Here is a 13,994-nt window from a genome sequence, read left to right on the forward strand (position 1 = left end):
GTTGCAGAGCTTTGGAAGCTTGAGCAATGGAGGATTTCGAAGGGTAAAGCAAGAACAAGAGAGAAAAAGCTTCAGACGAGAAAGAGTAGAGTGAAAAGACGGGGGAAAGAAAATTTTTTGATTAAACTTGAAACGGCGGCAAAAAGGAAATCAATGACTCTAGAAAAATGAATCCGTCAAGCGGCGAATACAGGCGCAAAAACGATCTATAGGCGCGTCCGGAGTATGATCCAGTAAGAAGAAGACGCGTGGCTGAAACAGTTGAGTTGTTTGTGCACGACAGCTCACAAACAAAGAAGGGCACTTAGAAGTCTTGATCTTTAAAGAAGGCATGTCAATCTTTAAATGATGATCTCAGCTAGAAGCCATTAAGCCGACGAACTGAAAGGAAGCACAGATATAGGTTCCATCACCTCAGAATGCTGAGGTAATAGAACCTAGGGGCAGTTGTGGGGATATATTTTTGAGTACCGACACGTGGCAAGGTGACGCCGACGTGTCAGCCGAGGTGCCACGTGTCAGGGTCATGACGCCGAGGTGATCTCGGTTAAAGCCGAGGTTATCTTAGAAGATATCGGAGTCCGAGAAAAGTGGATAAGGGACAAGAGTCTTAGAATAAAGATGAGACTTTGCCAAGATAAGGATAAAGCTCTTAGGGAGTTTATCTTTATCTCTAAAGGGAGTCCAAAGTAAGCACTGAACAGGAATCCATAGAAGTCAGGCTTCTATTGAGATTAGGATTGAGGTAACTATAAAAGAGAGGCACCCCCGTGGGTCTAAGGTACGTAATTTTATGCTTTGAACATTGAGTTTAGCACTTGATTTATCTTTGAGAGATATACTGACTTGATCGTCGGAGTGCCCCTGGGTGGACGAACCACCGCCGGAATCTTCTCTTTCTGTTGCAGGTCAGTCAGATGCCATCTATTCTGCCGGTGCTCTCCAGCTGGATACTAAGCGGACAGTGTGGTCAGAAAATCACTTACACAGAATCTGTCTGCGCCGAACAAAAATATTCATCCGATTTTTGGCTCTGACCAACTATACACTGGTGCTAGTGGGTGCCTTTAATCTTCGCCACTGCTTTTGCCATAATCGACTAAACCTCTGGCGCTAAAAATATCCCAAACTTTGAGGCAAACATACTGAATCTGAAACCCCTCTAGACCCATGAATTAGAGTTACAATCGACCTATCCCAAGGATGACCCATTGATTCCTTGACCCTTTATGTTTAGAGATGACAATTTAAACCCGACCTGATGAGACCCCACCCCCAACCCCTATTAGATCTGTTTTTTCCCAAAAAATTTCTCTCGACGAGCCAGAATAGTATTCGAAAATAAATGCCCGATGATTTTTGGGTCGGGTACGGTGATTCGTATCCCAATCCCGTCCCGGCCCCTACCCCTGCCCCGCTTCCCCGAAGCAAAATTACTATTATACGCATGTCTATATATATATATGAAAAATGCTTGGGAGCACTAAGTGCTCCCACTAATTAGGTGGCAGTGGATCCCGCCATTAATGATGTGATGTTTTGGTCTTGGAGTTGTATTTTTTATTTTATTTTTTTACTTTTTTAATGCATTAGTGCTATTAGTGGTGATGTTTTTAGTGGGATGAATCATTGTTGTATATATATATATATATATATATATATATATATATATGTGTGCGCGCGCGCGCGCGTGTCTATTTTGTTTACTCATTTTAGGTTTGGTTGACACACACAAACACATCGCCTCTCTGTGCTCTGCTCATACACCGCCATCGGCTGCTGCTCCCTCACGGCTCGCCTCACACACACACGACCGTCAGTTGCTGCTCCCTCACACACAGCCATCGCCTCTCTCCCTCTTCCTCACCCTCACCGCTCGCTCGTTCCTCCCGCACCGCCGATTCAAAGTGTACTCTCTCTCTCTCTCTCTCTCTCTCGTTAAACTACTAATCGATCTCTGTTTTCTTCTTTCAATTTTGATCTATTAATCCAAAAATCACTGCCTTTTCACTCCCTCTCCGTCATCTATTTTCAACGATTTTGGTTTCGATCTAGGGTTTTGGGTCAACTCGTGCTTCGCTGGTCGAAAACCAGTTGATTTTTCTGCCACTGCATTTAGGGTTTACATACATACATATATACATACATATCATTTTGTCCTCCTTTTTCGTTGAAAGAGAAAATGTTGTCAATTTTTTGTTACTTTTTCTCTTGTTCTTTGTGTTGTTAAATTATTTATTTCATTGAATATTTTTGTTAAAATTGTGTAGCCCTAATTTTTCCCCCCCTTTTTCCACCCAAATATACACTGACTGGATTTTTCCCTCTCTTCTTTTGTTCTTTGTTTTTTATCCTTGATATTTTTTTAATCTAACTTACAACTTAGTCTCATGCAAATTAATTTTGGTATTTTATATAGAAGTTTGTTGGGCTCTCACTATACAGAGTTAGGGTTTCTTAAATTCTTCTTATGTGCTGTACAATAATTATGCAAAATTGATTTTCTGCTGAAGTTTATTGTTTGATTTGGGAATGTGATTTTTTATTTTTTGCTGCTAATCGAAGAAGATAATGGGGAGTTATAACTTTGGTGTATCTATGTTCTTTAAGATTTGACCCACTTCTTACAGGGCTATGGAGTACCTTGATGTATAACACTATTGTTTCTTCAACTAAAATTGATTTTATGATGTCTGTGTCATGGAGATCCGATGCATTATGCTTCTTTTTTTCATATAAGTCAATTAAAAAGATCTTACTTTTTCAGTGTTGTGGATTTGGCTCAGCTAAATGATTCTCCAAACTGTGCTGAATATACTGTGAATGCATTTTTATTATCAATGAGGAGAAAATAAGGTTCTCAAGTCAAAAACAGCTTTTCAGCCATTCCAATTCTGTGTCACCTTCCAAATTAAAGAGTTTAAATGAACAAAATATGAAATTCTATGTAATAGAATTGTTTGTTTTATTATAATTAAGTACTCGGTCCAAGCTCGTTGATGGTATTATTAAAATGTGCTGGACACAACTCAATATTACTTTACATGCAGCCTCCTCACTAGTATATATATATATGTACTATTCCTCACTCTAATTTTCATTTATTTTAATTTTCTAATTATAATATACCGGAGGAAAATGATTGAAAATATCATTATTGTATTGGTTGTAGTTGAAGGATCTTCAAGTTTTCACAGGTCGTGTTATCTTCCAACTTGCTGAAGATATTCCTTGCATATCTGCTGTTGTTGTTGCTCTACTTTCTGAGGTATTTCATTAGGATATTTGGATGTGCTTAGTGTTTACGTTAGGGGTTTTGGCCTATTATTTTCCTGTTGCTTTTAATTATTTTCTACTTAGTTTCATTCTATATAACTTGGAATGTTGGATGGTCTTTGCATTTTAAAGATATGTTATCTTTGTATAATGGGCTGTCATGAGATTGATCACATCATTTCCATAGCCATTAGTTTATTGTGTTTTGACTGAATGAATTGCTGCATATGTTTTCAGATTGTATAATATGATTAATTCAATCCATTTTTTTATTTGTTTGTTTGTTAACATTACTAGGAGGATCATTTATTACTAGGATGATCATTTATTAATTCAATATAGTTTGTTAACATTACTAAATTGCTGCATATGCTGATATTGCTAAAAAAATTGCTGCATATCTTTCTAGAATTGTGTTAGAAAAAATTGCTCTATAATTTTGCTACCTCTGTTTATTCATTTCATATTATTTTTATAAAGATTAAAAATGTCAGATGTTAACTCTCAAGTACTAGTTAACTCTCAAGTATCATTTGAGAACGAGGCCTCACAACAATCATCGCCAGCTACCAACTCACCGTCTCCCCTCTCTAATCAAAATGTTATTGATTTAGAAGAAAAGCCTAATACTTGTGGAGGAACTAAAAGAAAACCTAGTGTTGTGTGTCACGACTGAAACCCACCCCTGTAGGATTAGTGTCGTAACCGGCCAATAATCCTGGGATTACCAAAGGTTTCTGAATAGATCATCCCAAAATAAAGGGCTGCAGAAGCAAATATAAAACATATATAGTCCATTGAGCTGTGCTGACAAACATGGGACAAAAAAAATTTAAAACTTAAATATATACATATGACATCAAAATTATCTAAGTCATGCATCACCATACAGATTAGTAACAAAAGGAACTTAGCCTAGTGTACGGATAAACAAAAACAAAAGCAAAAGCCCTTAACATGATCCACAAAATTTGACTTCTACAGTCGGGAACCTGTGGCTGGCTGACAAACGGAACTCTAGGCCATCAACTCTAGGCCTGGTCAACTACATACATAATATAAATAGTGAGCGAAAGCCCAATGAATAATAACAGAGTAAATGGTTAAATTAATGATGTCCCATATCAGTTTCAGAAAGCAGAAACAAATTCATATTCTGAATCAGAGTTCAGAAGCATGTACTTGTTCAATTTCACAAAGGGTCATATGTGGTAAACCCATTAGCGCTAACAGATCAGATACAGTGCATTAAAGGTCATACTTGACCAGTTCCATAAAGGAATCTCCGGTACTAGGAACAGATAACATACGTAAGCCACTATATTGTTACCACGAGGTGAGGGCCATGAGACCACGGTATTATTACCCCCGGATAAGGGCCTTGTGCTCATAAACCACGCTATTGTTACTCTTGGGCAAGGGTTATGTTCTAACGATGCCACAAATACTTGTCAGAAATTGGACAATTATTTATTGTATAGAATATAAAATTTCATAAAACAGATCTTATTGTATCATACAGAAAATGAATAGAGTTGAGCATAGCTTTATTAAGTTATTACTCACAGTTGGCTCCAATAACAGACAGATAGAGTAGATAAAGCAGACTAACAGAGCAGAAAATCAGGAAGCCTACGGCGCGTGATCTACACACACATATACATATTTTTGATAAATATAACAGATAACAGATACACGTATTGAAACACACTTGGATAGTACTTAACTTATTTCATTTCGTTCTTAGTGTATTTCTAGTCCTTATCTTCATTATTATGGCTTCATCATGGCCTCAAAATGCCTAGGATGCAATGAAGATGCCAAAACATGCTGTTCAACACTTAGTCAAATTTGTTAAAAACAGAGTCCTTGTTCGAGCGTAGCTTCTTTCGCTCCAGTGGAGGTTCAAATATAAGGGTGGTCACTCGAGAGCAACTTCGGTCGCTCGAGCGGCCTGTAAACTTCTGCAAAAATACTCGTTGTGTGAATTTTCAGCTCGATGGCCACCTGACGGTCGCTTGAGTGTGAGATGAGATCTTTGCTCGAGCGCAACTTTGGTCGCTCGAGCTGTCTGCAAAATGTGTAAACTTCTGGGAGTGTGCATTTTATGCTCGAGCCAACTTTGGTCGCTCGAGCGGAAGTGCAAATCAAAAAGTGGTCGCTCAAGCGCAGATTTTGTCGCTCGAGCGGAGAAGTAGAATTTTGGAATTTCCAGATTTGCTCCGAAGCTTCAAAACTCGAATTCAAAGCCTTAAAACACAACCTTTGGGCCCCAAAACTTGAGAAAACATTTGTAAACTTATAAAACATCATGAATTAAAGATCATTATACAAAATCAAGGCCTAAAAGCAAATAAATTCTTTAAAACCAAACTTGAATACACCTCATGGATGTGTTGTCATGAACTCAAATCTTCCAAAACATGTACAAATGAAGTGTTAAGATGCAAAACCACAATGACCTACCATAATTGAACAAAAATAGGTCCTTGCATGTAAGAATTTGTTGAAATCAAAACTCAAAATTCATGAATTATGCATGCATGTATGGTATGACTTAAATTCCTTTATTTTTAGCGCAATTCTCATGTTTGAACACTTAGAGCCCTTGAATCTATGCATTTGTTGGCTCAATTACATAGCTAAAGGGTTGAATTCTTACCTTAGATGTTCAATTATGCTCTAGGTGGCTAATTGGTTGAGGTTCCAAGCTAATTCTTCCAAATCTTCCTCAATTGCCCTTGATGATTTCAAATCTCTCTTGGTCTCTCTCTCACACACGTTGGAAGCTCAAGAAGAATGAAAATGAGTGTAAAGTGTATTCTAGAGGTCTCATATGCCTTATATAGGCTTAATTAAGAAGACTCAATTAAACTTGGCTTAAGCTAATCAAGTTGACACTAATTATCTTAATTAATTCGTTCTGAATCGAATTTTAATTAAACCTATCATAAAATTTTAAATAACATAGAAACCAAGTAAAGTTCGTGATCGGATGCCGATATGACCTTCAATTCGCAGAACAGAACAACACAGACAAATATTTCTACACAAAACGGATAGAAACTCAAATACCATATAACACATGCAATTAACTCAAGATTCCATTTTAATTACTCAGTTTGCATTCTTAATCATGGTTTAACAGTTAATCACAGGTCGGGGTTGTTACAGTGTGGGAACACTTTAAGAAACAAGTCAATGGGGTGTGAAAGACAATATATGTAATTATTGTAAGAAGCATCTTGGAGGTGATTCAAAAAATAGAATTAGGCATTTGCATGATCACTATAAGAGTGGTATTAGGAAAAAAGTGATGGACATGAGGTAAAAAGTTTTAACTAACAACTTTAATAGAGAGTCCAAAAATGAATTCTTATATTTTTTATCAAGATTTTGCTTGGAAAGAGTTGTCACATGCCATAATATTACATGAATATCTCCTCTCTATCGTAGATCATGTTGGTTTTAAACGATATTCAATAGCACTCTAACCATTGTTTAAAGTACCTTCTTGAAATACAATAAAGAGTGATATTTTAAAGTTTTATGATTGTGAGAGGCTGAAGACATTGAGTTTGGTGAAGAAAAATAAAAGTAGGGTGGCAATCACAACTGATATGTGGACTGCTAATAATGAAAAGAAAAGATTCGTGGCTGTCACAGCACACTTTATTGATGATTCATGGGCATTGCAAAGTCCCATTTTGAGGTATATATTTGTAAATTTGCAAATTATTTAAAAGTTCTATGTTATTCAGTTCAATTTGCATGTTATTAATAATTGTTTATGAATATTGTATTTTAGGTTTATTTATGTTCCATGTCCACACACAAAAGTTCTTTGGGATACTTTGCTTGAGTGTATGATGGATTGAAATATTGACAGAAAAATATCCACTGTTACTGTTGATAATTGCTCCACAAATGATGCCATGATTACCATGTTGATAGATAAGTTGAGTAATACATCGCTTTTGTTGGGTGGTACTTTGTTTTATATGCGTTGTTGTGCGCATATTTTTATTGTCAAAGATCGATTGGATGTCATACGAGTGGATGTAGAGAAAATTTGGGAAAGTGTAGCTTATTGGACAACAACACCTAAAAGACAAGAAAAATTTGAAGAAACAATGAATTAATTGCATAATCCACATATTAAGAAATTAGGACTTGATTGTGTAACTAGGTGGAATTCAACATACTTGATGCTTCAAACTGCCTTATTGTATAAGGATGTTTTTTCTCGGTTGAAAAATAGAGAGCCCCAATATAAGGCCGTGCTAAGTAAAGAAGAATGCGAGTTTGCTAGAGAGATCAGTGGGAGGTTTAAGATTTTTTTTTTCTATCACAGAGTTATTTCTGGTACTAAGTATCCCACAACCAATGTTTGTTTCCTAGCTTTATATGAGATTAGGATGACACTGTCTCAAATGCTCTCTAGTGAAATTGAAGGGATTAGAACAATGGCAGCAAAAATGATGGAAAAATTTGATAAATATTGGTTAGTGTGTAACGGTCCTAAAATGCAAGTCATGATTATATTAATTGAATTATGTGCTAATTAATGATTATATGATTTATTTGTGCATATCTGTCCAATTTGGGAAATTATATGTTGTGTGATTATGGCCTTGCAACTGAAATTGACGGCCTAAATGGATTCAGAAACCGAAATGGTGTACATAGATGAGTTGATTGGAATTTTTAGAACTATTTGGGGAGTTTAATTAAAAATTGATTCAATTTGATTCGTTAGGTGGTGCTTGGATGTAATAAGCCAACCTAGTGTCTATATATATATATATATGTTATAAGCCAATGTATTGAGCTCATACTCAGCCACATATTTTTTTTTTGACCAAAAATATCTTGCTAGAGAGAGAAGTACACGTTGAGAGAGAGAGAGAGAGAGAGAGAGAGAGAGAGAGAGAGAGAGTTACAACTTAACAAGAAGAAGAACTAGAAGAAGCTTGAAGTATGTTTTGAATTCTCATAAATCATCAAATAAGGTAAACATTTCTTTCCAATTTCTTGAAATTAAAGCCTCTCTACTCATCATCTTCCTATATACAAGTTTAATTGAGTTGAATTCACAAGTATTAGGAGTTTTGTTCATATTTCTTGGAGTTTAAGGCATACAAGTCTATTCATGGAAGAATTGAATTAATTACCTTGTAACTTCACCATGCATGCATGATTTCATGAACATTTGTTCTTGTACATTTCAATTCATGCATGAGTCTTCAAAATCGAAAGGAAATTTCATGGGATTTGCAGTTTTAAAGTTCAATCTTGTATGTTTATGTATATATAATTCATTTCAAAGGTTTGATTTGTTTTACATCCAAAATTGAAGGAATTGGTTCAAATTATTGACGTGAATGGCGTAATTTTTTAGACTGCATGATCATACACTTGGTTTCTTCCATGAATTTCCAAAATCGAAGAGAAATGCCATGGGTGTAGCTTGACTTTTCGTGCCCCCTCTCGAAAGACAAATAAGCCCTACAGTATCGGACTCTAACGCTTCTGAATCTGATCTCATAAGTGCAATGTGAAATAGATAAACACCAAAGAGTCCAAATGTGAAACAGATAAACACCAAAGAGTCAAAATCCGGCAAATCTTTTGGAAAATCAATTTTGAATGAAATTGCCAAAAATGAACTGCTTTGCCAGATATAGAATCGCCACCTAAATATTTTTGGGAAATCTGGAAAACCTATGACTCGTGTCAAAGGTCACGTGTCCGTCATCACCAAGATTGTCTCGGCTCGGGAACTTAGGTACGCGAGGGGAAGGTCATGAATTGAGTACCTCCGCTCACTAGATCGAAGATCGGCCTCTACTAATCATGATGTGTTTCTTATCTACATTAGATACTCTTGTTCTGGTTATTAGACTAACATTACTTGATGCGCAAACACACACGTATAAACTAAATTGCAAGAATTGGAACATTTCGATTCATGTTTATTTTCGAAAAGAGTTTTGAATATGTACCACTTGAAAAAGTGATCGCATAAGAACATTACTCAAATTATTCTAATTTCAAGCAATTAGCCTTCATATACAGGCATTCAAACAATTTTATCAATTAAGCATTTAGCTACATGGCAAACATACTAAACATGGCAACAATTACACACATACGATATGCTAAAGCGAGTAAATGCTCACCTAGTACTCCAAACTAAAAAGATGATAGGGTTAGAATAATGCATGATCCCAACTATGCAATATGACTAATGCAACACACACGATATGCAATTACTAGGCTCAGCTACTAATATGGCGTATTAATCAATTTGATAGCATGCGGTTTAAGCACATTTTTCAAAGAAGTATTTAAACGACAATGCAAGTTAGAATGATGAACCGAGTCTCGGTGTATGCAATACAAGTGGATGCAAACATGAAGTATGCTTACAAAACATGATGCTTTTAAACTAACCAACATAAGCAAGTAAATAAAAAGGAGAAAGACGTGGGGTTGGAAGGCATACACGTTATTACAACATCGCACTCTTACAAAGGAGAGTTCGAATGAATAAACTAGCTAAGCTAATTATATGTAGCACAAGTTGTAAATTATATGACGATTTGCCCCGCCCCATGCCAACCCAGCATAATTCAAGTTTCTTAGTATATTTCTTTTGTTTCTCTGTGTTGCATGGTGGGTTTGAATTTTGTTATTTTTATTTTTCAAAGTAATGCTTGATATGTTGGAACAAAGTGTGTCACTAGTTTTTGTTTTCAATGATTATCGTTGCAAGAAGGGCAATTACATGGAGGATCAGCTAAGTGCATTGCCAAATGAAATTATCATTGACATCTTGTCCCTCTTGACAATGAAAGAAGTAGCAAGAACTAGTGTGCCTTCCCTTAAATGGAAAAATTTGTGGAAGTTTTTCACGGGTAGTTTGAATTTTGATGCTTCCAAGACAAAGGCCAGCATGAGACAAGAAATAGAAACAATGTCACTTGAAACTGAAAGGTCTAAGTATGTAAGTTGGGTAAACAAAGTCTTCAATTTGGATCAGGGCCAAAATATAGAAAAGTTTAGAGCGTGCTTTGATTTGGATAAGAATTTTGCATGTGTCATTGATAGATGAGTTAACGTTGCAAAAGAAAAAAGAGTTCAAAAGCTTAAGTTGGACCTGAGAGGATATTTTGACTATTCTCAGTTTGAGGATTCATGCACTTTTCCATTAAAGCCCATTTGGTGTTCTAAGCTTTAATACCTTGACTTCCCTCTGCTCGAAATCGGTAGATTTGACGGAAGACGTTCTTGCACATTTCTTATCTAATTGTCCGTTGATTGAAGAGTTATCTTTGATGCGTTCACGATCTTTGGTTAATCTAAAAATAGATGGTCCTCAGAAGTTGAAGTACTTGGAGCTTAGCTACTGTTTCAGTTTACAAAATCTTGAGATTTTGGCTACAAATCTCATATCATTTAAATACCATGGGCCATACATAATCAACAATCCTCTTAAGAATGTTCCCCTGCTCTCTGAAGTATCCATTGGGGGTTGTAACTGTACGGATTTAGTTTGTTTAACATTTTCCCGTTTCTCAGGTGTGCTCTCTCAGCTGGAGACGCTTGTACTGGACCTGGATTCTCTGGTTAGTTTGCATAACCACTGTGTGGTAGTTTTGTTTTTTAGTCCTTTATTCTCATTATTATATATGCACATGAAAAACCCACATATCTGGGGCTGCAATAATAAGTGTGTTGTCAAACATTTTTTAGGTTTCCCAGAAAAGTCACCTCATCCCCAACATATTTCCAGAATTTTGTAATCTTAAGCGGTTGGAATTGTAAGCTGTTGCATATGAAGACCAAAGCATCCCATTCCTCACTTCCTTGATAGATGCATCTCCTTGCTTGTATAAGTTTGTGGTGAAGGTGAATCTTCTTAATCAAAATGGCTTTTCATTTAAGAACTTGGATTACTGTTTATTTGGTCAAATGATGCAAATTACAATGTTTGTTGTGTTCATATTGAACATGTTTTAGTTCCCATTCGTTTATATGAGATCAGCCTTGTAATTTGACTAGGTAATCACGCAGTTATTATATTATAACTAGTGGTTGACCTATGCAATTCACATGATAAAATTAATATTTTTAATAAATTTATGATAATATTATTATGAGTCACGACATAAATATATGTTCATATGTATAAATTATTTTGATGGTTTATTAGCTTTGATGTTAAACCTTTCATTCTTTGTTATGCAGGCTTATTACTACTATATACTCATGATCGTTATGTTTATTTGTTCTTTTTTTATTTAAAAATTAACTATATTAAACCTCATTAGGTTAAGTAGTGGTAAGTTAACATAATTTCTTAAAATTCTTGTCTATCCTTATTTGTTTTACCAGTAAGAGTTATTTTCTTATTTTACGATGTTTAAATTAAATATCGTTAGGTTAAGTGGTGTCATGTTAATTTAAAATTATAAAATACATGCCAATCCTTATTTATTTTACCAATTTTAAAAACTGACAATAATATTTATGGTCATTGCACATGTAGGAGATAAACAATTCAATGATTGTAAATTTTTCTTTAGGCAATTAGAGTCCACTTTTTATTGATATCTTATATTTGTTATTAAAATGTTACAAAAGTACATAGTAATTTAACACAAACATGGTTCTTTCTAGATAAAAATTCTTAAGATATAAAAAAAGTTGATTTACTCATAAAATTGTAAAAAGAGGGGGCCAATCTTTGTATACTCATGATGTGGCATTTGGAAAATGCAAGTATTTAGAGTGGCATGTAAGTGCCAATTAGTTGAGAGTAAATGATTTGGGTTAAACTTTACCTTTATTACTGTACATTAGGCGAGGTGAAGAAAGAAAGAAGTAATTTTGTATTATTACGTATATGTTATCTCAAAGCCTTTTAGGTAAAGGATGACATATGGATGGGTTGGGTTGGGTTGGGTTGGGTGGGGTTAGGTGAAGATGGGTTTTGTGGTTAAATGGATTAACCCTGAACCTGCCCAATTAGCAAACAAGTTATACTTGGACAGATTTAGCTGTACACAGGTCGGGCACATGGACCCATTTTGATCAGTTTAATTACTAATCTCTGCCAAGAACCATTTTTAGCTGACCATTTCATGAGTAACTTTTTTTGGATGTTTTGTTGGATCTAATCCATTTTCGTGACCTGACCCATTGGCCAAGATTTGTTTTCCCATTCCTTGGTACAATTGTTCTAGTGGCTAGCCTGTTGAACACTATAATTACAAGTGGGTGGTTTAATTAAAAATTCCTAGTGAACAAAATAGCAGAAACTTTTTGTCTTGTTCTTGGTCTTAAACATTTAAATAAATAAAAAGTATTACTGCTGTAAGGACAACCTTGTTTTTGTTTTAAGCAATATGCGGCCCAAAGTTCAATTGTTTCACTCATGTGATGAACCAAATGGACACTGTTTCACTCATGTGGTGTGCTCACTGGCTAAGACTCATGGAGTGTTCCTCAATGTCCATCATAAAGATGCTGAAAAAACAAATAGAATCCAATTATTTATTTGTTATTTATATTGTTTTATACATCAGTTGGGGTTTAGATGTTAGTTATTAAGGGAAGGGGGAACCACAAAGAGTGTCAAACTCTTCTCCATAAGATTTGAATTCAAAACCTCACACTACAAAGTGGTGCTGCACAATCACTAGGCCAAAGGCCCTTGTTAAATAGAAACTAATTTAGTGCAATGATTTCTTCTTTTTGGTAATTTCAAGTTAAACAATTTGGTTTTGATGTAGGACCAAGTGCTTTGGAATCACTATAATACTAGATCTAATACTAAACTCATGTAGGGAAGATTAGGAAACTTACAGAAATGCTTGTCGCAGCTAGGGTTTATGGCTGATTAAGTAATGAAAAGTTAGGTGGCTTACTGAGTTAAAATCAATACTACAATTGGTTTGATTTCAAACCGTGAGCTTGTTGGATTTCGTACTATTTTATGTGTTTGGGGTTGCATTCAAAATGGGGGTTGCATTCAAAATGTCAAAAGGTTGGGGAAAGAGTTTTGTTTCGTTGGTGTTTTAAGCATTTAATAGGGGCTCTTTTTGAAAGCTTTGATGATTTAACTCCTAAAAAATAGCCTGGCTTTTTGAGCAAGGAGAAGGATTCAGAGGAACAAGATGGAGAATATTTTAGGTTTTTATTTGAGTTCATTCCTTCAGAACTGCACCTGAAGCAAGGTTGCCATACATTATACAAAGTTTCAAATTTTCTCTAAAAAATTTGGAAATCAATTCTATTGATTAGACTTATCGACATGCATGTCCCATATGTAGGTTGTTGGGTTCTAATTCAACTTGGTCTAAAACTTCAAAAATAGAAACTGAGGTGCTTTGACTTGTTGAAAAAATCTAGATCGTACAAATTCTTCATAAAACCATAACTTAGCATACAATACAACCTATGGACCAAAACCATAGCCCCCGTCAAGTGAATTTTGAAAATTAACAAATGATCCCTAACATTTAATCTAAGAAAGGCAAAGTTTTTAAAGGTGAATGCGTAATGTGAGGTGTTTTACCCCTCATGAGGCGAGGTGTAAGCATTTCAAATTTTTATATTTAGTAAATATTTTAAAACAATAAATAAATACATCAAAATTAAATATAAAGGTGTAAATACTTTTATGCTCAAGGCTCATTGCAGAGAATGAA

General features: G+C 35.3%; 1 protein-coding gene across 9 annotated transcripts; it reads left to right on the forward strand.

Moving 5' to 3' along the window:
- Window positions 1-1,674: 1,674 nt before the first annotated feature.
- On the forward strand, window positions 1,675-11,445 carry LOC114323653 (putative F-box/FBD/LRR-repeat protein At4g13965). 9 transcript variants are annotated; one of them, XM_028271312.2, is made up of 6 exons: window positions 1,697-1,909; window positions 2,631-2,735; window positions 3,173-3,268; window positions 6,822-6,988; window positions 10,861-10,907; window positions 11,035-11,445. In XM_028271312.2, exons 2-6 carry the CDS (start codon window positions 2,712-2,714, stop codon window positions 11,082-11,084), a joined length of 384 nt encoding a protein of 127 aa, XP_028127113.2. In that variant the 5' UTR covers window positions 1,697-1,909; window positions 2,631-2,711; the 3' UTR covers window positions 11,085-11,445. The 9 variants fall into 9 exon arrangements, 4 of the variants coding, with proteins under 4 accessions (XP_028127113.2, XP_082743835.1, XP_082743836.1 ...); XM_082887709.1 differs by having other exon boundaries at window positions 6,846-6,988; XM_082887710.1 differs by having other exon boundaries at window positions 6,864-6,988.
- The last annotated feature ends 2,549 nt before the right edge of the window (window positions 11,446-13,994 follow it).

Source organism: Camellia sinensis, chromosome 9, assembly GCF_055761805.1.
Source record: "Camellia sinensis isolate YWXY chromosome 9, ASM5576180v1, whole genome shotgun sequence".
NCBI classification, from domain to species: Eukaryota; Viridiplantae; Streptophyta; class Magnoliopsida; order Ericales; family Theaceae; genus Camellia; species Camellia sinensis.

Bases quoted from the DNA above. Each gene is read 5' to 3' on its own strand.
- LOC114323653 (XM_028271312.2), top strand. From the start codon at position 2,712: ATGCATTATGCTTCTTTTTTTCAT. The intron at 6,989-10,860 runs GTATATATTTGT...CCCGTTTCTCAG, and splicing joins TTGCAAAGTCCCATTTTGAG to GTGTGCTCTCTCAGCTGGAG. The intron at 10,908-11,034 runs GTTAGTTTGCAT...AACATTTTTTAG, and splicing joins TACTGGACCTGGATTCTCTG to GTTTCCCAGAAAAGTCACCT.